At 43.8% G+C, this 24,808-nt stretch overlaps 3 protein-coding genes across 6 annotated transcripts in view; 2 read left to right on the top strand and 1 right to left on the bottom strand.

Annotated features, from left to right (window-relative positions):
* Window positions 1-4,653, top strand: part of srrm4 (serine/arginine repetitive matrix 4) — a 55,749-nt gene extending 51,096 nt beyond the window's left edge. For 2 of the 4 annotated variants that reach the window (XM_027029164.3, XM_081714906.1), the window contains 5 exons: window positions 99-427; window positions 697-870; window positions 966-1,070; window positions 1,225-1,368; window positions 1,974-4,653. In XM_027029164.3, the coding sequence (XP_026884965.2) occupies window positions 99-427; window positions 697-870; window positions 966-1,070; window positions 1,225-1,368; window positions 1,974-2,217 (996 nt within the window). In that variant the 3' untranslated portion in view covers window positions 2,218-4,653. The remainder of the gene's footprint in view (window positions 1-98; window positions 428-696; window positions 871-965; window positions 1,071-1,224; window positions 1,369-1,973) is intronic. The other 2 variants (XM_081714905.1, XM_081714907.1) reach the window with 2 other exon arrangements.
* A 354-nt stretch (window positions 4,654-5,007) lies between these two features.
* Window positions 5,008-12,870, top strand: hspb8 (heat shock protein b8). The gene is made up of 3 exons (XM_027029165.3): window positions 5,008-5,645; window positions 8,242-8,305; window positions 11,483-12,870. The coding sequence occupies exons 1-3, from the start codon at window positions 5,279-5,281 to the stop codon at window positions 11,649-11,651; spliced, it is 600 nt and encodes a 199-aa protein (XP_026884966.1). The 5' UTR covers window positions 5,008-5,278; the 3' UTR covers window positions 11,652-12,870.
* Window positions 12,871-13,632: 762 nt separating this feature from the next.
* On the bottom strand, window positions 13,633-20,150 carry LOC118241985 (uncharacterized). The gene is made up of 4 exons (XM_035529962.2): window positions 18,193-20,150; window positions 17,960-18,023; window positions 17,755-17,875; window positions 13,633-17,175 (listed from the first exon to the last, which is right to left on the bottom strand). Exons 1-4 carry the CDS (start codon window positions 18,569-18,571, stop codon window positions 16,435-16,437), a joined length of 1,305 nt encoding a protein of 434 aa, XP_035385855.1. The 5' UTR covers window positions 18,572-20,150; the 3' UTR covers window positions 13,633-16,434.
* Between the last annotated feature and the right edge of the window lie 4,658 nt (window positions 20,151-24,808).

Genomic DNA, 24,808 nt, shown 5'->3' with positions numbered 1-24,808 from the left:
TTAAGACTATTGTCATTGCCTCCATGAAACTAGAAGATTAGAAATGCTGTGCTTTTGCTTGTTAAGAAAAACAACTGCATTTATTTTTCTGTTCGCAGGTCAAACGCTTGCATCCTGGGCTTGAAGCGTTAAACAGAACGGCAATCGTCCAACATTCGCTGTCCAATCAGGGCAAAGGACATGCAGATTATGATTCAGGAAATGACACGTCCTCCCCGCCGTCTACTAAAACTGGCATCACGAGGGCAAAGGTCGTGGGAGGCAGGAATGTCTCGTGTCAGGAGCTAGGGTCTCCGGAGAAGCTCAGGTTTACCAGCAGGGACAACGTGTCCGATTCAGGAAACTCTCTGACCAGCTATGACTCAGCGTGTGAGGTTGTCCAGGCTGAGAGGAACCTTCCCAGAACCAATCTCTGGAGCGTCAAAAGGTGGGAAAGGCGTTTGGGAATTAGGATGCACATTACAATGCATGTAAGATTGGTTGACTCGTGTTGGCAGTTTAATTTAGTTTATGCAGGAAGCTGAAGCATTTATAGTGCGCTTAGTTTAAAAATGCATCATTTTGACGAATTCCACCAATTCACCAGAATGATGCGTTTCCAAACTAAACACACATGAAAACATGCCAGTTATGTGGACAAGCCCTTGATCTCAGCATGAAAGGGAGGTCTCAGTGTCCTGCGTCCTGTCCCTGCAGAGAGGAGTCCCGCAGCTATGCGGCTTTCAGGACACTACAGCTGGACGTGGCCAGTAGAGCTGCTAGGAGCCTGACTCAATCGGAAAGCAGGTCCCGCAGCAGGACCAGGTCGTCCCGAAGCTCCCGGTATCGGGACAGCGACAGCGGAAGCAGGTCTCTGTCCTCCAGCCACAGGTGCGTAGCTGATAACCTGCTGTAGCCGCTGTAGCTGCTCAGGTGCTGTAGCCGTGGAACGTGTCTGGGAGTAACATCTGTGTGCTTGTTTGAAGGTCATATTGCCGTTCGTCCAGTTACTCGCGGGACTCGAGAAGCGGGAGCGTGTGTAGTGTAAACCGTGGCCGGAGCGACAGGCGTTCGAGATACGAGGCAGTCAGGTACACAGCAAGGCGGAAGCACTCAGAGACCCAGCCTGTGCCTTGTGTTAGGACACACGTGCAGTCCCTGACCTTCTAACAGATAGCGAACCCGACCTGAGGTGAAGCCGAACACCGTCTTATGATCTGCATGTAACCCATGTCTCACTGAAAGGAGCGGCGGGAGGAGACCAGGCTCAAGTTCCTGCAGGAAGCAGTCAAAGCGGGACAGGAAGTGGAGCCGGAGAAGATTCAGCTCTCCGATGAGGAAGAGGAGGAGAGGTTCACCAAGCCATTTAGAGGCTAGGAGGATTACAAGGTCTTTCTACAGTCACCTATTAGCATTTCCTCCTCTCTCCCTGTCAATCAGAGTTATTCTAGCCAATCACAGGCATCTGTGAGATCACATGACTCATGTAGTTATCCATAGTACCCACAGCATCGTGTATATTTGAAAATGGCATTTTTGGCTTTGTCTGTTAAACAGGAAGATGGTATTTGACTTCACATGCCTAGGTTGGTTTGTCACAAAAATAAACAACATAATTACAGAAAGAAAATAAAAATAATGAAAGCATGATTAATCAATTAAATCAGATTCATTAATTATTTGTGGTTTTTTTTGTTTATTTGATTTGGGTTTTTTTGGGGGGTGGTGTCACAATTTGCAGTGACAACATTGTGACATTCATCCTTTGTAGGTGCTTTGTGGGGTCAGTGAGGAGTATCTATGTGCAGTGCATTTGTTACCTGACCCTGGGTCAGTCATGGTTACCATCTAACCAACTAAATTAGCTATACTTATATCCTTTTGTACCAGAACGTACCCGGCTTTTAAAGACTTTCACGTTCCTAGATACTTACTTGGCTATTAAACTAACCCAACGATTCTGATTTCTCTCCCTGGGTTCTCCATACCCGCAGTGCGAGGAAGAGGCCGATTCCTTACTACAGACCGAGTCCTTCCTCGTCCTCTTCGAGTCGCTGTAGCAGCCTGTCATCCTGGAGTCTGTTCTCGCTCAACCACAGCAGGAGTCCCAGGCGCACGCGATCCTCCTACCGGAGTTACAGCCACGCCTCCTCCTGGAACTCCGCCTACAGCAGCCGGAGCCGGAGCCGGAGCCGGAGCTACGACTCGCTGGCGATCTACAGACGAACTCGTCATTAACTTAGACACCGACCCTCTGGAGGAAGCTAAGAGAACGGTTTCACGGACGAATACTCGGAAACGAAACATGAGGGCGCACAGGCAGGACGTGATGGCTGGGGTGATCGGATTTATATCGGTTGCGTTCCATGTTCATCCATCTCGTTCTAGGCAAAAAGGACGTGCTGACGTCAGAGGTAACAGGAAGACAGCTTTGACGCCACTGGGTGGACGACACGGCCAGCACACGACTTTTGTCCTCATGTTTGTGACAAAACATCACTTTGGAGGTTGAAGCGGTTTCGCCTTCGTCTCAGCACGGCAGCTGCCACTTCAACTTTAGTTCAGTTTCACGCGCGGTGTAGGCATTCACTTCACCTGAGCGCGAACCTTTCTCCGCTCCTTCTCTTTGTTTCAATTACACAGTTAAACAGATGACCGATGACCTCTATTACAGGTTGTGCTGGGCACAAGCTTCTTTGGCGCCTTTTAAGAATACGCTCGTCCAGCCCCCCACCCCCACCGACACGCCCCGTCAGTCCAAATGCCACCAGTACTTATCTACCAGCGAAGGGAAAAGCAATTCAAGGGTCAGTAGCTGTTATGATGACGGTTATGATGGATGGTCAGATTGTGGCGTGTTGTTTGGTCCATTTATAGCCCACACGTCCAGGCAAGATTACAAGTTTTATTTTAAGAAATACTTATTTGAAATGCATTTACTCATAGAGGGAGCACTTTGAGACCTCTTGATAATGAATATGGTAATTGGATGAACAAGATAATTGATCACGAGATTGATTATCTGATCGATCGATCTGAATGCACTGCCTTATTCTGTGGGGATCTGTTTGCTTTCGTTCTTTCTTTTTATTCGTGATCCAATATATTTGTCTCAGATACACTTCTGGTGGTCAGAACCATACAATTTCACATTCCATAATCAATCTAACATTGTATTTATTGATTTTTTTAACTTACTGTGTTAGTTATTTAATTCAGGGCTGTTTTTATGTTTTTTAAATTTATAAATAAAAACACCTAATGTAAGGAGAATACAAATGTTTTTAAGCATAATTTAAAACATGTTGATATTTATTTTTTAAACTTATGACAGATGCATGTGGCTTGCTGGTTTGGCAAATGAAATTGTGCATTAGTTCATTTATTATGCTAATATATATTATCTGTTGTTTATGTTTTTATTATTTATTTAAATTAAGATGATGTAGTATATTTGTAATCCAGATAATTACAAATTATCACTTACACAGAGGGGGAAAAAAATGTTCTTTAGGATGATCAAAGACCCCCTCTGTGACATCTTAATGGCGTCATTATTATAATGTTTCCTTCCTCTGTGGTAATATTGTTTTCATCCTAAGAACCATTTTAAAGGAATGGTTTGGTCAATGCTAATAGTGAGTGAATGCTTGCTTCCATTCACTGTTAGCCACTTTAGCATGTTTTAGTCAGACTGCACCTTTAATTCTGTGCATTGTCAATTGTAAAGCATCAATATGTTACGTTCTGTCGCCTCTAAAGAGAATTATTGGAAATGTAGTCAACCTAAGTGACCGTTACTCAAATATCATCTCAAACGGTTTCTTTCCTGCTGTATGTTTATCCAATGAATATGTAAATCTGTTCTGTAAATATGCAGATGTATAATGCGACTAACATAGGCATGCATGTAATTTATTGAAATTAAGTGGTGGTATAGAATATACTGACAGCCAGCTGTCTGTTGTACATAGATATGTTACAGCGGTAGGCTATATTTGTTGTTTGTCCAGTGTCCACATAAAATAATACTAAACAAACCCCTACATTCACACCATGAATTTCAGAAGTAGATAATATTAATTCCTTAAACGAACTGCACCAGCGTGGTCAGTAGAACTAGGAAGTGATTTTTGTAATGTTTGTCATTGTTGGAAGAGGTTGTCATTGTTGGAGGGAGCAGTAAGGATATTCTGTCATATTCCAGCAGACCTTTCCGGTTATACAGTCTCAGTATTCTGCACTGCAGAGTGTATAAACTAACTCTCAGACCGATCAGCGAAGCAACCCTGTGAGATTAGGAGCTCCATCTTTGAGATAAGCAGAAGTTGGGAAGTGGCGACTAAGTTTAACCCTTCAGTAGAACACCACAAAGAAGCAATATAAAGCGGGTCAGAAGGTGTGTTCATTTCTGGTGTGAAAGTACTCAAACTTGCTCTCCAAAACTACCAAATTACAGCTTATGCTGCGAAGGATGTTTCACAATAGTCCGTCTTTTCAAGGAACCCAGAGAACACATGACATCAGGCCGGATCTTCTGTACTTTTTCCTGTAGTGTACGCAAAGTACTTGTGTCTGCTAGAACATCGACGTTTCATTGCTCCACAAATGAGTAGTTTTCCTTTGTTGTCTTTGTCTGTAATTAATAAGATAGTAATAAATAACGATAACATAACCTTTCATATGTTTGATGTCATTAAATTGGTATTTAGTGTTCTCATGTTCTATTTTCTTAAGGACCAGCTAACGGGTGGTTGAAGAGTGTGGAGGATCATGAGATCATGTCATGTGTATGCGTATTGAAGGCTATACGTGCTCGTTTGTGTGCGTGATGACATCACCTTTCTTGCAGATAGCCGCACCGGCCTTTCACGGGTGCGTTATGTTCTATTAAAAAGTAAATCAGTCATTGGTGGAGGGAAAGACGGAAGTCATGTTTGCCCGGAGGAGCCCGTTACGGCCCAGGGCTAAACTTGGATCGGGGAGGGTCTACACGCAGCTGTCGCGACGCGTACTTTCTGGACGGTGCAAGGCTGTGGCGGTAGGTGGCGAACGGACAGACGTATAAAACGGTACAGGTCGCCTCTAACGCAGTGAACTTTGAGAACACAGCAGTACATGTGCCGTGACCTATGAAAGAGCAGCTGATGCAAACTCGGAAATCAAAACACGTTTTATAGACGTTATCTTGTAGATCTTTCCTTTTTTAATTACCATTCGTGCGACTTTTGAATCTGGTCGTTATTTGGAAGTTTTTGCTGTTATTCATCAGTTTTTAAAACTTTCGTAGATTTTCATCATGGCAGAAAGTGATTTTTATACGATGGGGAGCCGTCAGCGGGTCCCGAGAGATCCGTTCAGGGAGCGTTTTATGGACGATGACTTTGGAATAGCGGCTTTCCCTGATGAGCTCTCTATGGACTGGCCCGGGTGGGCACGACCTCGACTAAGCACGAGACTGAGCACGCCGTGGACGGGCAGTTTGCGGTCTGGTTTTCCTCGGACGTCCATGGGCGCGTCGCAGGGGTACAGCCCGAGACACGGCGAGTCCTCACGCAGCGCGCCCCCGAGCAGTCCCGAGCCTTGGAAAGTTTGCGTGAATGTGCACAGCTACAAACCCGAGGAGCTTAATGTCAAAACTAAAGACGGTTTTGTAGAGGTTTCAGGTAAGAACACACACAGAACATTAAAAAATAAATAGTGCTACTCATAAGTTTTATCACTAATCAACAAAAGCTTCTTTATATATTCAAATATTATTGTAGACTAACAGTGCAGGCAAACACCTTTATCAGGCGACCAACTGTTAAGTAATTTAACCTTACACCTTACTACTGATTCTAGTGTGGTTTAAAAAGAGCATTGATAACACTGAACAACACAACACCTGTTTATTTTATCCAGGTTTAGACTTATGTAGACTTATAAGGGGCTCTACGGGCACACACATCCATAGCATTGTGTGTGTGGGGGGCCTCTGCCATGACACGCACATAACGACTGCACTCACACTCAAAACACCTGCTGAGATCATGCAAGAACCTCCGTACTGAGAGCGTTGCGACAGAATTAGAGCAGTGGAACCTGAACGTCTTTCATTTATATAGTGTCAACACACACAGCATGTCCGGCTATTTAGCGGAGGAAGCGTCCAGTCAAATGGGCATGAAGTGGGTGATCCCCCTCCTTCCTGAAGGTCTTCCCTTGCACAAGTGTCACCTCTAACCCTTGTCCTTGGTTGCATATTTCCCTCCTCTGGCCTGTACTGGTGAGTCCCAGAGGCAAGACGCGTATATGGAGAGAGGCCCATCAACAGACACCAGGAACGCCCACAGCTCTGGGCTTTTTATAAGCACGCTGTTGGTATGTCAGTTAGGTAGCTCACTGGGATCTGCTGCTGGGGAAGGCTGAGGGTCAGGGACCTGACGTCGCATGGCCTGCTTCTAAATATGATCTGGATAATGGTCGTGTGGACAAGGCAAAGTGACTCCCAGGGAGAGAGAAAAGGGAATGAGGCACAAAGACAGAGAATGAGAGAGTGAATAAAAAGAGAACAAAATAAAGAGAATTAGACAGGGAAAGAGAATAAAACATAGAATAAGACAGAGGGAGGGAGGGATGCATAGACAGATACGGATGATAAACAGTCATTCACTTTAGCTACAGACTTTCTTATGGCATTCGATGAAAAATCTACAAATTTACAGGGGTTGAGGAATCACTGGAAAAAGCAGGAGCAAGCCACGTAAAAAAAAAAAAAAGAAAGAAAATCCCAGCAGGCAGAAACAAGCAAAATCCCATCATGCACAGCTTGGAACAGCTGCTTCCCTTTGATGTGGCTGGCGGAGTCGTCCAGGCTGGGTCTCTAGGCAGGGCGGCAGATCCGGTGCACAGCCCTGCACAGAGGAGGGAGTCACCACCCTCCCACAGGCTGTGTGCTGACTGTGAGTCAGTGTGCAGGTGTCGGTTCATACTAAAGTGAAGTTTACAACCTAAATATTACTAATATGCTACATATTGTAGCGTTAATAGAAAAATTATTCATGTACATATAAATAGGATTTATATTTGTAGCCTGTGTCATTGCTATGAGTGACTGTCACATGGCTCAGTTAGAGAGGTGCAGTTTGTACCGAAGATGCATGTTTGGGATGGTTGGTGTGTGTGTGTGTATCCATGCCTGGCTGAGATTGGAGTGGCCCAAATGCGATTTAGTCTAACAGCTGCTGCGGTGGAGGGAGGGGGGGGGGATTGGGGGGAGAAACAGCCCAGTGTTCAGCCACTATTAGAGGTACAGCCACGGACAATTCAAACATGTATTATATACAGCAGTGTACACACACATACTGGTGATTTTCTAGTAGTGGCTGTTTGTCTTTGTCTGTTAGTGAGAACTGCAGCCTCTTCGCTAGACCCTTTGCTTGACCGTAACGGTACCATTTCTCACAAGAATCCTCTTTATAGAGTTGCACTGCTAAAATTCATGATCTTCAGAACCTTCAGTGCCTTGGAAAAAAGGCCTATTTCATTCTCTTGAGACTACATAAATATCTTTCCTTGTGTAAAACGACAAATCATATCAGACGGTTTAAGGGTGTGTTTAGACTTGGTAGCTCTGGTTCGATTAAAATGAACTCGGTCTCGGACTGAGACCGGCTGAGCATGTGGGTCTCGGTCCGTTTCTAAAAGAATTCTGGTGCGACTCGTTTGAAGTATGAACACAATACGGATCAGAGGCATGTACCGGATTATTATTATGGTATTATGTATCGGATTATTATGATTATGATCTCACAAGATGCGGCGTTCAACTCACGCGAGAGAACGGAGAGCATCGTAAAAATGATCAAGATACCGTAACGAAGAAGTAAAAGCCTCCCGGTAACATACCCCGTTTCTGCTGCTGTTTTCACCCTGCGTTCATTTACCATCTCTTGCTGTTGGTAAAATGTCTACCGGATATGAACAATCCCGTTAATTGCATTAAGGCCAGCTCTGCCGACTGGCTTGCAAAGTATACGTCATATGTATTTTTTCCTTATTTTGAATGGATACACATTTGTAAGTGAACGGGTAGCAAACCAGGACTAAAATGTAACAATGTATTGTTTTCATGTTCGATCCGGACGAAGGGGAACCGAATTACAAGTATAAACACACCCAGCAGCCTTCACACCCAGCTGAACGTCATGTGTCCGCGCGATTGCGTAACATCTCGCCCTGATCTTTGCGTTAATTACTGCCGTGTCGTTGTGTTTCCAGGGAAACATGAAGAAAAGCAGGATGAGGGGGGAATCGTGACTAAAAACTTCACAAAGAAGATTCAGTAAGTGTCTTCAACAACTAGACGTTTATACAACAGTCAGAATGTTTTAAAATCTCGTTTCTCTGTTTTGTATTTTTCTGCCTCTGATAAAGCTGATTTCATTCATCACTTAGCTACTGTGCGCCTCTCCCAGATATTAAGACTAATCTGGGACTACATTCCAGAGTCTATGGTTGGTGCATCTAGTACACCAAGGTCATGGGTTCAATTCCCTGTAAACCCGCACACGCACTGATAAATATATATGTCACTATGGATATTTCCCTCCACCTAGGAGTTCTTTATCATATTTACCAAATTTAAAAAATGAAAAACATCGGTTCTATCTGAGATCAGAGTGAGTGTGGTCATAATAGGATCAGCCTGCTTGATTGACAGCTTGCTGTCAGAGGCTCATAGCTGAATATATAGGTGTAAGATGGGCCAATCACACACACCGATGGTAAGAGTTCTGAATGCCTGGCCCCAGATCAGCCGTGTTCACAGGTGTGGACAGAATGGAGGGTTTTTGTTTTCTCTCAGGATGAAAAGGAAACCATAGACTTGGATACAAATGACTGTGGAGCCTGCAAAACTGCGAAGCCACTTAGCATAGCGTGTCAGTGTAGCCTACATCGGATAAAACTTACATAAGCTTTAATCAGCATTTAGGACCACCCATTATACACCAGAAGGCAAGAATGTCTGGTGAAATTAATGAATCATTTAAGGCACTTTGGAGCAGAGTTCATTTTATATATGTACATTGTGTGCCCAGAAAAGTGAGTTTAACCTGACAAGAGAGAAAAAGGCAGATTCAACTTCCCTTGGTCACTAAGTCCCACAGGGACTGAGTCAGGTGTGGTGGAAGCACGGAAACTAAAGCTGTGCAGTGTGGGGGAGCTCCAAGGCCATGCTCGCGAAGTCAAATCCAGAGTGTTTATAGCTCCATTATGAGGCTGTCGTGGCTGCTGTCAGCCTGGGCTGTTTCTGCTGAGATGTTTTCTGCCATGCTTTATGACACCGTGTGTTACGGTTATGGCTCAGGTTTTAGTTCTACACACACAGACAACCCATTACATTTTCACTCTTCACGTCTGTACCGACACTCCCTTCGCATTACTGTCAGTGTTGTTACTCAGTAACTCACAGTAGTTACTGGAAAACATAAATTAAGATTTTAGATGCAATGAAGCACCTGGACATGAGGTGGCTATCCAGGCCAGTTGTGATGACTAGTTGGAGTTATGTAGTTGTGTCCCGATTAGCAGTTTCTCTCTTCGGAGGTGTCTCTGTGTGTCTGGACCTGACGTTAGCGTTGTCGGCCCCTGGGGCTCTGGGTCAGCAGTGTTTGTGCAGATGAAGGACTGAGTCCCTCTGTCCCTGATGTGCTGTAAGATGTGATTATTAGTTAATCTCCTCTGTCTATCTATCTATCTATCTATCTATCTATCTATCTATCTATCTATCTATCTATCTATCTATCTATCTATCTGTCTATTTCTACTTTTCTTTGTCTTTGTCTCTCTTCTCTTTTTGTGTCTATCATTCCTGGCCATTCTCTCTCTCTCTCTCTCTCCCTCTCCCTCTCCGTCTCTCTCTCTTCCTCTCCCTCTCTCTCTCTCTCTCTCTCTCCCTCTCCCTCTCCATCTCTCTCTCTTCCTCCCTCTCTCTCTCTCTCTCTCTCTCTCTCTAAGAGAATCGATTTGGGAGATAGGATAATAAGAAGCCCTCGTTGTCCGAGGTAAACAGAGCAGCACGGGATTCTGGGGCAGTGGTTACAGCCACAAGCTGTCTGACGTTGCCGTGCTGTTCCAAGCTGGAGGAGACCGAGAGGGACAGACAGTCTCACACGCACACGCACCTCTGATTATTATGCATGGGCGTAATGTAGGTGACAAATATCTGTTCTATTTATTATAAGTATAAAAAATTTCACCTGCTCACAAATCATACATGATCCAATGTCATGCATGATTCAGAATCACACATGATTCAGAATCCACACATAATTCAGAATTACACATGATCCAGAGTCACACCTAAACCAAAGTCAGTGGTTTGCCACGTGCAGTTCAGGTCCCGGGGAGTCCTGGGCTGGGCTTGTAACCGCAGCCTGGAAGACACATGGATTGTAGCAGTGTGACGTTAATTGAATGATGGGAGGTGCTTCTGAGCTAACACAAGGACTTATATTAGAGTCTGGACACTTGGCAACTCCGGCAGAATCTCTGCTGATACCTTATTTGGTCATTGTGCTCGATGACGCTCAGTCTCTCTCCCCGTCTCTGACCGTGACTGTCTCTCTCTCTCTCTCCCATGCAAGGCAGAGGTTCTGAATTATGGTGATTTGCAGTGTAGCTTTGCATTAGGAAGGGCATGTGGACAATCAACAGATCTGGGATCTGTATAAATCTATGAATGTGTGGTAATGATGTAAGCACAGAGACCAAACCCTGTGTCCACCTAGTTCATATTTTGCCTGAACATATTTTGCATTGTATCTATGGTTTTGGGCCAGGGGTGTCTAAACAATATTGCCTTCCCGTAATGTCTCTGGTGCTTCTAGAATGTTCTCCACCTCTCATATTCCCATGTTGCAGTGTTGCAATAGGAGACCAGCTGCTATCACCATTCTGATGTTCCACCCTTTTTCTGCAGAAAGGTTATGGTAGTTCATATGTGCCACTCTCGTTTTCAGTCATTTTGATAACGCAACACGGCACTCATTTTCAGTTATTCTCATAATCGTCTGACATGACATGAAACCCTCAGGGGGCATTAAGAAAGTGCTCGTGATCTAGTCTAGTGTTGGTCATAATAGAATTAGCCTGTGGAGGTTACGGAGTTTATTAGCTTATGTAGTTTGTCCCAACCAGGAAAGGGTTTTGAGCTAAGGTGAGCACCAATACCGTGGATTTTGCAGTACAGTGTACAAAAAAATTATTTGTTGTTTTAATTTTTTAAAAAGTGTCTGGGCCATCTTAAAATTTAGTTAATTAATAAAACATTAAAATTATTAAAATATTACAAAGTATAATATGAATTATTGTTTACTTAATTTACTACTTGATGTTCAATTAACAGAAACTTTTAAGGCTGCCTGGAGAATGACCTTTTAAATTATAAAGTACATAATTTTTAACAGAGCGATGCTAAAACGTCCCGAGTTATGGTATTTGCGCTTCTGTCCTGCAGGATCCCATCGGATGTGGATCCTCTTTCTGTGTTTGCCTCTCTGTCTCCGGAGGGAGTGCTGATCATAGAGTCTCGCCAGACACCTCCGTACTACCTGTACAGCAACGAGTCTCCGGCCGACCTCGGAGAAGAGATGCCAGGCAAGCCGCAGGAGCTCAGCATGGCCTAGTCTACGGCACGCCGAGCCTGGATAGCACCGGCTACCTCGGAATGACGCGTGCTCCGAGCAAATTCCTGCTGCAACTCCGAACGTGAAATATTTTGCTGTTTAAGTGTTATGGTCACATCGGTCTTCCACTGTTCACTTGGAAATCTTCCCGCCGAGTTTGGCTTCTGGCAAATGCCCATCGGTTAATCAAGGTCTTATGAAAACAGGGATTAGATGAATGAGGTGTAGCATGTTTGAGTTAGAACTAAAGCTCTGAAGGAAGATTAATCCACAGGGGTTGAGTTATGAGTTAGGTGATTAGTAGTTGTCATATTAGACAGTATTGTAGCGAGTGGTCGCGTATACATACAAGTCTTCCTCAAAGACAGTGCTGATTAGAACTGTATTACAGATCTACTGTTTGTTCGGCACTGTGCAGATCTGCACAACTTCAAATTAATTTTCACAGTGGCTGTTTTTATTTGTGGATGAACACCGGGTTTCAGGTTTCCCAACATGTTGTAGCGTTCACATCATCTTAAATCCAAGAGAGTGTTCAGTGTGCTACTCATTCTAACACCCAGCCCAAGTTGTTTAGTAACCCATAACTGGCTGCCATAAGGCAGATCATATGTATGAATACAAGCATATGGGAAGGTGAAAGTTGAGAGGTTAAAGGTGAAAATGGTAGGGAAGTGGTGCGGATTGGCTCTGTGGTTTGGAGTGTGTTTATGGATTTGTAGGATTACAGCGCTTGTGTCTGGACACAGATTAAGATAAACCACATCTAAGTGCGAGTATGTATTGCAGGATCACCATTACTAATGTAATTCCAAGACATGGTGTATTCACCACTGAGGAAAACTTTGGACAAAGATGAGATGTGCAGACGTTTTGGCTATCTTTAGCTTTCCAGGTACATCAGACGCGGTTGTCTGTGGTATAAAGGCTGGTGTCTGCACGCGGCTCTAAGTGTTAGGGTTCTTTGTTTAAAGATTACACTAGTTTGTTTCTTTTTTAAAAGTTTTTTTTCTTGTAGAGATGCAGTGTAACTAAATGTATTTACTGTTTTTAGCATTTCTTTATCTGCGCGGACTTGTGCAGGACAATCTTCCAGTGGAATCAGTATACTTTACCATTTTATTTCATGCTTTTATTCCTGTCATGCTTCAAATCACTGTAAATATACAAACTGTAATACATACTAAAATTATACAAAATAAAAGTCTTACTAAAATTGTTTCCTTTGTCTTTTTTTTTTGTTTGTTTTTTTGTATTTACATATTTAAATTCATTAATTTTTTTTAGTTCTGGAGTGACTTTTTATTACAGTATTATTCTATTACTCATGGATATATTACCTTTTATGCAGTCAGAATTAGTAACTTCTGTAGGTTATAGAGGGCCTGCAGGTAGACTCGGTCCCAAAAGATCCAAAGAGCTTTACTTCTTTCTTTTTTTTTTACATGTTTGAGAAATGGCACTGGTTCCACTCCTCCCCTCTTGATTGGCTCACACCAGCCCTGGCTCCGCCCTGGTACTGCCTACTCACCTGTTCCCTTTATTGCTGGCTTCCCTGTGTTGTCCATGCTGCTACATCGACATGGAGCTTGAGGTACAAAAACAGCGATCAGAAATGATTCTCCAATCACTTCAATACACAAGCCCTATAAGGACCCTCTGTGACGCCCTCGAGTGGTTTTCGGCGTTCTTCCTTACCCGTGTACGCGCCACTCCTCTTACACCTGGAGGAAAGTTCCTGAACCCTTCATGAAGCTCTCTTGCCTTTGGCCTCGTTACATCTGCTGTGCCCTAACAGAGTTTCTGAGCCATTCTTTTTGAGTGTTTTTGTTTTTCACCTTTTGTCGTTAATCTTTTTCTGGACTGTTTTATGACTTTTCCTTTTGCCTGCTTCTGATATATCTGTGTGCCCCTAATCGACCTTGTTTTCTGTAATAAAACTATTCCATCATCACTCACACTTACTTCCTGTTATCAGGAGGCTCGTTACAAGAACATTGCTGTAACCTCTTGTGATCTGCAAAAGAAACTCCAATAAAGAACCCATTTGTTTAAGTTATTGGGTTTTTTTTTTTTAATTTGTTTGCAATTAAAACGACATGTTCAAAGATGTTAGAGTGCCGAACAGAGCTCGTGAAACAGCCTGTTTTATCGTGACAAGCGCATGCTTTTGCGTGTTTCGGCGCACACGCGCTTGTGACACAGTTCGTCTCTGTTGTGAGTGAAAGTGGCTTGCAGATGCAATGCTAAAGAAACTGAGGTGACATTTCAAACAAAACCACAGCGATGTAGATGATTACCAGGCGGTGGGTCTGCTATCACTGAACTTTTTATTTATACAGAATTGAAAGGGTTTTTCATTTGCGTTTTTCACATTTTACCACAAGTTCTGTGTCTTAGAGTGAGCGGGTCCAACGGCGCCATCTCCGCACAGCGGCAGTAATTGGGTGGCGGATTAGCGCGGAGATTATTCATAGCGCATTGGCTTGTGTACAATCCTCTCGACACGATGATGGTGGGAAAATACCAGAGAAAGGTCTTCTTTCTCGGTTTAGCTGACCGACTCTCCTCGCGAGTGCTCCCATGCCGGCTTAATCAAAGTGCCTTGCAGGCAAATCTGTTGTTATGGGACTGAGACTATCAGCCTATCAGGCAAGAGGGCTCTTCACTGCCTGCTGTGTAAAGTTGACCTATAGGGTCTTACCACTCATTTGGAGATGGTGGGTATAGTCAGATAAACCTGATTATGAAATATCATTGGAATTTCGAGGGGTAAATTTGAGTGTAAATTGTAGTGATGTATAATGAAACCATTTTCCTGTCTACACCTACTATTATTCAGTGGAAGTGTAATGCACCAGTTTCTATCTATCTGTTCTACTTCCTGAAGGGCTTGGTGATTTAATTCAGGTCTCTTAAAGCTGGCAGAACACTAAGCCCTGCAGCACAACACTGTAGCTGTCTCACTCAGTCTGACTCTTTATAGGTGAAATTAGTTTTACTCTCAACGCCTAAAATTAGTCTGACTCTCAACACCTGAAATTAGTCTTACTCTCAACACCTGAAATTAGTCTGACTCTCAACACCTGAAATTAGTCTTACTCTCAACACCTGAAATTAGTCTGACTCTCAACACCTGAAATTAGTCTTACTCTCTACAGCTGAAATTAGTCTTACTCTCAACACCTGAGATTAGTCTTACTCTCTACAGCTGAATTCAGTCTAACCCTCTATAGCTCAATTAAATCTAACCCAGTACTTCCGAGCCTGTTCCTGGTGTTCTTCATGTTAAGTTTCATTATTATTTATTTTGTCATGTTTGGCCACCATTGTAGCATCCCTGTCTCCATGGTTACCCTGTCCTTTGTTTAGCTTTAATTACTTGTTGTGGTTCCGTTCATTAGTTTTGAGGAGGTTTGAGTTAGAACTAAAGCTCTGAAGGAAGATTAATCCACAGGGGTTGAGTTATGAGTTAGGTGATTAGTAGTTGTCATATTAGACAGTACTGTAGTGAGTGGTCGCGTATACATACAAGTCTTCCTCAAAGACAGTGCTGATTAGAACTGTATTACAGATCTTCTGTTTGTTCAGCACTGTGCAGATCTGCGCAACTTCAAATTAATTTTCACAATGGCTGTTTTTATTTGTGGATGATCACCGGGTTTCAGGTTTCCCAACACATCGTAGCGTTCACATTAACTTAAATCCAAGAGAATGTTCAGTGTGCTACTCATTCTAACGTTGAACAATAACCTTTGTGTTACGACGTTTGGGAAACCCGGCCCAGGTTGTTTAGTAACCTGTAACTGGCTACCATAAGGCAGATCATATGTATGAATACAAGCATATGGGAAGGTGAAAGTTGAGAGGTTAAAGGTGAAAATAGTGTAGTGATGTATAATGAAATTACCCCTGTCTCCATGGTTACCCTGTCTCATGCCTTTGTTTTGCTTTAATTCCTTATTGTGGTTCCGTTCATTAGTTTTGCCCCCTGCCATTTGCCCCTCCCACCCCACCCCCCATGAGTTGTACCTGTGTCTTGTGTAGTGTTGATTAGCCCATGTATTTAATCCCAGTGTTAGTTATGTTTTATGGCTTATTAGTTAGTCTTATGGCTGGTTATTGTTAATCCAGGCCTCCGTGTGTGAATATTAACCCTTGTGTGTAAATCCTAGTTGTCTGGGTGTCCTAGTCTTGTGTTTATTCTAGTCTTTGTTTATTCTAGTCTTTGTTTATTCTAGTCTTGTGTTTATTCTAGTCTTGTGTTTATTCTAGTCTTGTGTTTATTCTAGTCTTTGTTTATTCTAGTCTTGTGTTTTTTCTAGTCTTGTGTTTATTCTAGTCTTTGTTTATTGTAGTCTAGTCTATTCTAGCCTCTTTCTTTTAGCCAGCTTCCTTTCTGTCATGGTGTTTTGTTTTGATAATCATGAATTCCTGGACTCTACATGTTGGATAATTGACCCTGGACTGTTCTAACAATTACGACTCTGGATTTGCTCATAATAAATCTCGCTCTCCTCAGCGTACACGTCCACCTCCTAACCGCTCAAGGTTATACATTTATAGCTAAATACCATCGATTTGCTGTGTTTAGAGGAATAAAGACACGTCACAGACTCTGCTTGTGTTCACATACTGCTGCTTTATTAATGCGACAAAACTGCATGTTACAGCAAACTGTCTTGGACAACACTCATGGTCAACACACTGGTGAAAGGATTGCTTGAGTCAAGGATCAGCAGAAATTCTCTCTCTCTCTCTCTCTCTCTGGAAAGATCTTCATCTATTTGGTTGTCTCCAGTTTCTTTGCCAGCAGCTCCTCCTGGACATCCACTAGTGGAGGAACCTCTTCCATGACCTCCTGAGTGGTGAGGTGCTCGTGCTCTTCCTCGACATGCTGCATTTCTCTTTCCTCTGCAGGTTCCTGGAGCTCTCTAACCTGCTCCAACTCGGCATGCTCCTCCTGATCAAATGTTATGGTGTCTGGAGTGGAAGGACCCTCAGTTTGCTCTGGAGTTTGAGGAACTCCAGTTTCTTCTGGAATAGGAGAAGCCTCAGGTTGCTCTGGAGTTTGAAGAGCTTCACTCTGTTCTGAAGTGAGAGGAGTTCCAGTTTTCTCCAGAGTAGGAGGAGCATCAGGTTCCTTTAGACCCTCCACGGCACCCATGTCAGCTGCCTCTGCGTTCTCAAGTCCTTCTTCTGCACCTTCTTGCTTTCCCTCCACCCCTGCCTCCACCTGCTTCGCCCCTCTCTGCTCCCCATCGCCTTCCTGTGGGCCCTCAGCAAGGCCCAGGGCAGGCGCCTCTCCTGCCTCTGTGCTGCTTTGATCCGGGGCAACAGCAGGCAGGTCAACTGCACGATGAACCTCATCGTCGGCTTCGCTCTGCCCGGACGCAGACTCGCCCCCGGGCTTCTCTCGGGCTGCCTCTTTCCCTCCTGCTGGGAGCCCTTGCCCCAGGGCACACCCTTCTCCTGCAAGGTCATCTTGTGGTTCGCCCTGGGGGACCGGTGCCTCTGTCTTCACCTATGGCAAAAAATGGGGAAAGTTGTTGTTGATGGTGGGTTGTTTTTTTTGTTTTTGTTTTTTCTGACAGGGACAGGAGATGGAAATGTCATGTTGAGACCCAATAAATGCCACAGGTGCTACACACAAAAATGATTAATTTTTGAGAGCTGTGAGAAAAGGCCACTAAGCCCTCCAAGGGTGAAACAGTTCTGTTTAATCACTTTCTTGGGTATTGGAACAATTATGAGACTGGTAATTGGAAAAAGAAAGCCATTAATTTATAAACTGCTATGCAAATTTAGACATCTGACTTTTACCATGGACTGTAGAATTGTACATCTCTAATTATTTCTGAAATCTTTGACTGTTAAAGAATATCATATTTTCAGCCTTTGTAGTCAGTTAACTGGCGTGTTTAAATTGTGAACAAACTATTCAGTGCAAAACTGCAACATTTGATTTTTCAGAGCACAGCAAACAGCTCCACTCTTTATGTGCTTTGTCTGGATGTTCTCTTGTTATAAAACCACATAAGTGGTGCAAACAACTGTTAACTCCTCACGAAACATCAAAATGAAACTTGTTAAAATAATGGACCTGGACTGGAATTACGACATCAGCGGGCTTCGGAATGTCAGGGAATGAGGCTTCCACACTGAGAATTCCATCTCCAGACAGGAAGGACTGTATAGTTTCTGCATCCACTCCAACAGGAAGCCTGGTGTAAACGTCAAATTAACATGGCATTCTGTATTCACAGTTATAAGGAGTTCATGGGTACTGAATCACATTTATAACTCACTTGTATTTCCTTATGAAACATCTAGAAATGTAGCCATGTGCATCTTGTCTTTCATCATGTTTTCCTATAAGACAAATACAGTCACATTGGATTTATTGAAATAAAGGACAAAGTATCTATAAATATAGACATCAATATATCTACTCTGATATTTCAGAACCACTTTGTAAACACACAGCCACACAGCAGTTCTGCATACAGTGTGAAAACAGGAAGCCCACTCTCATACTCACCTGTGATTTCCAGGAAACCACCCTCCATCTTCACTGCAATTTCCGAGGGTGCAAAATGATTCACGTCCAGGCTGACTTTCCACTTGCCGTGTTGGTCATACACCTCCGACAGGCCTCCGCCCATCTCCCTGTGAACCTTTGAGCCTGGCTGGTCGGCGGGGGGTGCCAGCGCGGAGGCCCTGGCATAGCCGGGCCAGGAGGAGTCCCCCAGCTTCCTGACCACGCTCTCCAGCCACAGCAGGTCCCTGGAGTCCAGGACGGGAGGGAGACCGAAGTGCTGACTGTAGAGTAGACTGGGCCGCCAGCCGTATCCGGGGCGCTGCTGCACGGCTCCGTGGCAGGATTCAGGCCCACTCGGGGGCTCACTGTCATCCGCCATGGCTCAGGGAAAACCGGAAGAGAACGTCCGGGGAGAAGTGAAGTGTTCAGGAGGAAAGGGCCGCTTCTCAAAGGCCTGCAGTGTGGTGAGGAGGGCGGAATTCCGACGGAAGACATCCGTATGCCCCCCTTTATATAGTCGAGTCTCCTAGCACTTCTACTCCTGAAAGACTGATGCCATGGAATGAGAATGTAAGCGGGAGGTGACAGAGAAGAGCAGAGGGAAGCAGCACCATGCTGCTGATCCGGACGCTCCAGGCTAGATGCTAATTACAGATATTTATAGACCTGAAGGGAAAATGGCAAATAGCTGGTGGATGAGGCATGACATCGTGTGCGAGCTCTGCTTAAGGGTCCGACGGCCAAGGCTGACCTTTGTCACGTACGGGTGACCATTAGCGTGCTGCCGAGAGAACACCGGGTAATAACTCTGAGATTGTGTTTGTCTCAGACACAGACATTAATATAACTATGACTAAGCAGGTGTTTCTTTACTTTGAGGGATTTTTTTTTAAATAGTGAATGTTCTGATTGGCTGATAGTGACAGGTATAGTTGCTGGGTGGTGTCTAGATAGGACTGCCATAGATTGCTGTTGCATATTTTTAGTCTATAGCTCAGGACTGCAGCGCTGGAACTGATACAGGATGTCTGCCCATACATGGCCTTGTTTTCACCTGTACACTCAATAGAGATGCACAATTAATTGCTTAGTGGTCCCAGATATAAATATAAAAGGGGCACGTTAGCGGATTTAAGATGACCTGTGCTGCTTCGCATTTTAGCTAAAAATGGCCCATGTAACAATGCCAGATCAGTCAAAGCCAAGTGAATATTAAAATAAATGACAGTTGCATGAGGATCTGAGGCACTGCAGAGCTAAACACCACCGACACAAAGATACTGTACACATGCCTGCAACATACACCAATGCTACTAAACAAACAAACAAACAATTAAACAAACACATTAAATAGTTTAGCCTGAGAACAGCTCCTTCAGGACTTTCATTCTGTTTTAGAGAATTAGAGACACAATGAGAGTAAATGGTTATCAAGATGTCGGTCCTTTAGTAGTACTAAGATATGTTAATGTAGTAAAATTGTTCTGTAAACAATCTTCTTAATAAATATATTTATTTATAAATCGTTGGGAATAATAGTTGAAAGATTCTTGCAGTTCCAATATTCTCATAGATAGTTTAATAGTATTTTAAAAACAATGAAGTGTTTTAATATATTCCTAACCCTACGTCGACAAATTTATACATTGTTGTACCTAAACAATTACACATGCTCATATAAACACACATCTCACATGCTTAACACATGCTCATATTACACACATCTGTGCTGCAGGTGAGTTATAGGACACCAAGGCCTTTGACCTTTGACTTCTGGACAGGTCAAATAGTTATTTCTCATCTAGTTGGTTTACTAAAGTTTGGTTACTATTGAAACCGTCTCAGTGTAGTAGTAAAGGTTGCAGCTTAGTTAGTTAGTTTGTTTTTTAACTGAGCACTCAGTGTTTCCCACGTATACATAGAATTAAGATTTCCTCAGTAAGAGCAGGAAATGCTCTTTCATTTAAGAAACCAGTTTATCTTAGAAACCGTGTGTGCTACCCAGGCAACAGCAGTGCCTTCACGTCGAGACATTTTACATCCCAGATGCCTCGTGACCATTCTGGTTATCGCGAGTGCGGAGCAGCCCCGCGCGCAGCGCGTGTAACCCAACTCGAAGACGGAAGCAGCTCGGCTGCCATGTGTAGCCATGTGAAGGGTCTCCAGGACAGGTAGAGGGTTCCTCACACGTCCATTAAACAGCGTCAGGACGAGCAGTGGTATCTCTGTGGTTACAGCGCAGTGGTGTCTCTGTGGTTACAGCACAGTGGTGTCTCTTTGGTTACAGTACAGTGGTATCTCTGTGGTTACAGCACAGTGGTGTCTCAGTGCTTACAGAGCAGTGGTATCTCTGTGATTACAGCACAGTGGTGTCTCTTTGGTTACAGTACAGTGGTATCTCTGTGGTTACAGCGCAGTGGTGTCTCTGTGGTTACAGCACAGTGGTGTCTCTTTGGTTACAGTACAGTGGTGTCTCAGTGCTTACAGAGCAGTGGTATCTCTGTGATTACAGCGCAGTGGTGTCTCTTTGGTTACAGTACAGTGGTATCTCTGTGGTTACAGCGCAGTGGTGTCTCTGTGGTTACAGCACAGTGGTGTCTCTTTGGTTACAGTACAGTGGTGTCTCAGTGCTTACAGTGCAGTGGTGTTTCTGTGGTTACAGCACAGTGGTGTCTCTGTGGTTACAGTACAGTGGTGTCTCAGTGCTTACAGAGCAGTGGTATCTCTGTGGTTACAGTACAGTGGTGTCTCAGTGCTTACAGAGCAGTGGTATCTCTGTGATTACAGCGCAGTGGTGTCTCTTTGGTTACAGTACAGTGGTATCTCTGTGGTTACAGCGCAGTGGTGCCTCTGTGGTTACAGCGCAGTGGTGTCTCTTTGGTTACAGTACAGTGGTATCTCTGTGGTTACAGCGCAGTGGTGTCTCTGTGGTTACAGCACAGTGGTGTCTCTTTGGTTACAGTACAGTGGTGTCTCAGTGCTTAGAGAGCAGTGGTATCTCTGTGATTACAGCGCAGTGGTGTCTCTTTGGTTACAGTACAGTGGTATCTCTGTGGTTAGAGCGCAGTGGTGTCTCTGTGGTTACAGCACAGTGGTGTCTCTTTGGTTACAGTACAGTGGTGTCTCAGTGCTTACAGTGCAGTGGTGTTTCTGTGGTTACAGCACAGTGGTGTCTCTGTGGTTACAGTACAGTGGTGTCTCAGTGCTTACAGAGCAGTGGTATCTCTGTGGTTACAGTACAGTGGTGTCTCAGTGCTTACAGAGCAGTGGTATCTCTGTGATTACAGCGCAGTGGTGTCTCTTTGGTTACAGTACAGTGGTGTCTCAGTGCTTACAGAGCAGTGGTATCTCTGTGATTACAGCGCAGTGGTGTCTCTTTGGTTACAGTACAGTGGTGTCTCAGTGCTTACAGTGCAGTGGTGTTTCTGTGGTTACAGCACAGTGGTGTCTCTTTGGTTACAGTGCAGTGGTGTCTCAGTGGTGAAGGTACTGGACCGGTAAGCAGAAGGTTGCCAGTTCAAGTCCCTCCATTGCAAGGTTACTGCTTAGCCCTCAACTAAGTTGTGCTCAGTCATAATTGTAAGTTGCTTTGGATGAAACCGTCACATAAATGTAATTGATGAAAAATCAGTTACTTGTTACATTAACATTCAGAAAGTACCATGTATGTTACTGTGCTAGCAAATGTTAAAGCCTATTTCAGTTGCCCTCTTGTTGACAACATAATTTTTATTTTCGGATTTCTTTTAAATTTGTCTTGAGTCCCATAACGGCTCCATTACATAAAGGTACACACTCCATAGAAAACGTTTGTTCATAGTTACAGTAACGGTACGCTTACCTGATCGCCCTGTTAAACAAAACAAAACATTCAGTTTTCCCCAATGTTGCATATTACATCCTCGCAACATTGTTCTGTATTTATACATTTAACAAAAGAACTCCTTTTTCTTTTGATTAAACTGTAAACAGGTTCTTAGACCTTAGATGTAGATATATTTCTATAGATATAGTTATAGTTATAGGCTTACTATTGAAGGCTATCTGGCCAGGTGGAATAAATCCTCACGTCTTATCTCTTGTTCGTCACTTGGCTATCCTATCTTTTTCTCTCACTACAGTACTGAGTGTCATGGCAGACATTGTGTTCACCTGTTATCTCTCCGTAGGTCAAACAGATCCGTCTCCATCACTGGCCTGCTGCTCTTTGGCCAAATACTTCCGTTAGTCTTAATGGACGCTGATCTTTGATACAGAGCAGATTACCAATGATACCAGTGTCGACAGTGGCACAATCGAGTCTCTCTCTCTCTCTAATACACACACACACACACAGCAAGGACAGAGCCTGTCAAATAGTTCTTCTTGTTCATCCCTTTGTTTTCTGAATCTCTCCTCTCCAGGGGCGCTGCAGTGTTAGGCCTTGTGGTGAATAATGTCTCTCATCACGCCTGATAATTCACTAGTATTTCCTCCCTCCTCCTCTCCCCTCGGCACCTCTGACAGATGCCCCTGAAACAGCAGGTGTCATTCGTAACGCAATTACTCTCCTACCACACAATCACAAGCCATCCCTTAAACACACGCGCTGTGCATAGCGGACATCTGTGGTACCTAATGCATCACGGGACAGGAGGTGTCGAGTGGGAGATGTTGTCTCAGGCACTTTGCATTGATCAATGTTTAATGCGTGTGCTGAAGTAAGCAGATTCTCCTGGACATAGCTGTCTCATGTTGTTATTAAAAGTGACTTGGGAGAACGGGGACTCGTGCATTGGTAAATGTTTAAGACTCTCTGTGCAGGAGATGCAACTTAATAGCCCTCCCAGGCTAATAGCCCTCTCTTTCCCTCCCAGACGGCTCATGGTGAAGCCAGAGGTGCAATCTTAAACAGTGCAGAGCCTGATAACAGCCACCAGCCGTGGCATGGCTGTACGTCTTCCCAGTGTAGGACTCACCGCGTATGTGGTGGCTGTCTTGCGGTGTCAATCACAGAAGACAGGCTAAGCAAAGTGCCATTAGGTGCAGCCGAAGCCTCTGAAAGGTTCTTAAAGACTGTGGGGGTGTCTATCCTCCCTGAGTCCAGCTCTGGCCCTGACAGTCGGACGCAGCGCGCACGTTTTAGGGTTGGTAGGAATGCTGGGATTCTCAGTGCTGGCAGGTATTCCATTGCAGGAGTTATTATTCTCAGAACTGAGCTAATGCTTCTGGGATGACTGGGATTGTCACCTCCTAGAAACAGATGTGAAGTGCATCAAAATGAGGGAGTTTCATAACCACGCTGTGACGATAATGTCTGTGAGCAATGAGGCTTAGCTTAGTCCTAATTACACTGTCTTTAGGAATTCTCAATTAAAATATTACAACAAAGTAAATATCAAGGATTTATTTTTATGATTTGTACTGGTACCGTCTCTAAGATTGGAGGAGAGCTGTAGGTGTTGTTTTTGTAGTTGTTTGTAATGGGTGCTGTTTTTGTAGTTGTTTATAGTAAGGGGTTGTTTTTGTAGTTGTTTGTAGTAAGGTGTTGTTTTTGTGGTTGTTTATAGTAAGGGGTTGTTTTTGTAGTTGTTTGTAGTGAGATGTTTTTGTAGTTGTTTGTAGTAGGTGTTGTTCTTGTAGTTGTTTGTAGTAAGGTGTAGTTTTTATAGCTGTTTTAGTAAGGTGTTTTTGTAGTTGTTTATAGTAAGGGGTTGTTTTTGTAGTTGTTTGTAGTAAGGTGTTTTTGTGGTTGTTTATAGTAAGGGGTTGTTTTTGTAGTTGTTTGTAGTAAGGTGTTGTTTTCATAATTGTTTATAGTAAGGGGTTGTTTTTGTAGTTGTTTGTAGTGAGATGTTGTTCTTGTAGTTGTTTGTAGTAAGGTGTAGTTTTTATAGCTGTTTTAGTAAGGTGTTTTTGTAGCTGTTTGTAGTAAGGTGTTTTTGTAACTGTTTTTTGTAAGGTGTAGCTGTGTGGTAAGGTGTTGTTGTTGTAGCTGTTTTTTGTAGGGTGTTGTATTTGTAGCTGTTTGAAGTAGGTGTTGTTTTTGTAGCTGTTTCCTGGAGTGTGTGCTGTGCTGTGCTGCACTGACACACACACTGTCGTGCTTCACCCAAACATGAGCAGATTTACTGCAAATGACATCATGAGTCAACAGGGAAGTGAGGAATGGAAACAGGACATGGAGGGGAGGATGAAACCAGGGAGGGGACGGGGGAGGAGGGGACAGGGGAGGAGGGGAGGAGAGAAAGGCATCCAGGGGAGAGGCCTCTGGGTGAAAGAGGCCACGCTTTTCAAGCAGAATCTGCCACTCCCTTCAGTCTGCCATTCTTCTACCCGCTCTGACATCAGCAACTGGGGGATTTTTCAGAGAAAATAAAATGGGGATAAAGTCCGGTCACGGCAGAGCAAGCGCTGAGGTGTGTGCTGGACAGTGTTGGGTTTTGGAGTGTGTTATCAGAGTAGAAGATTTTGCATAGTCCATACTACATTTACATTTAGATTTACATTTGTAATTACATTTAAATTTACATTTACAGCATTTGGTCTATGATCTCAGTTCATTTGGTCTATGAACCTGGGTCATTGGGTTTATGACCTCAATTCATTGGGTCTATGATCCTGGGTCACTGGGTCT

The sequence above is a fragment of the Electrophorus electricus genome, chromosome 5 (assembly GCF_041902795.1).
Source record: "Electrophorus electricus isolate QZ-2024a chromosome 5, ASM4190279v1, whole genome shotgun sequence".
NCBI lineage: Eukaryota > Metazoa > Chordata > Actinopteri > Gymnotiformes > Gymnotidae > Electrophorus > Electrophorus electricus.
Note: the sequence above shows the minus strand (reverse complement) of the source record. Positions and strands in the feature narration are given on the sequence as shown.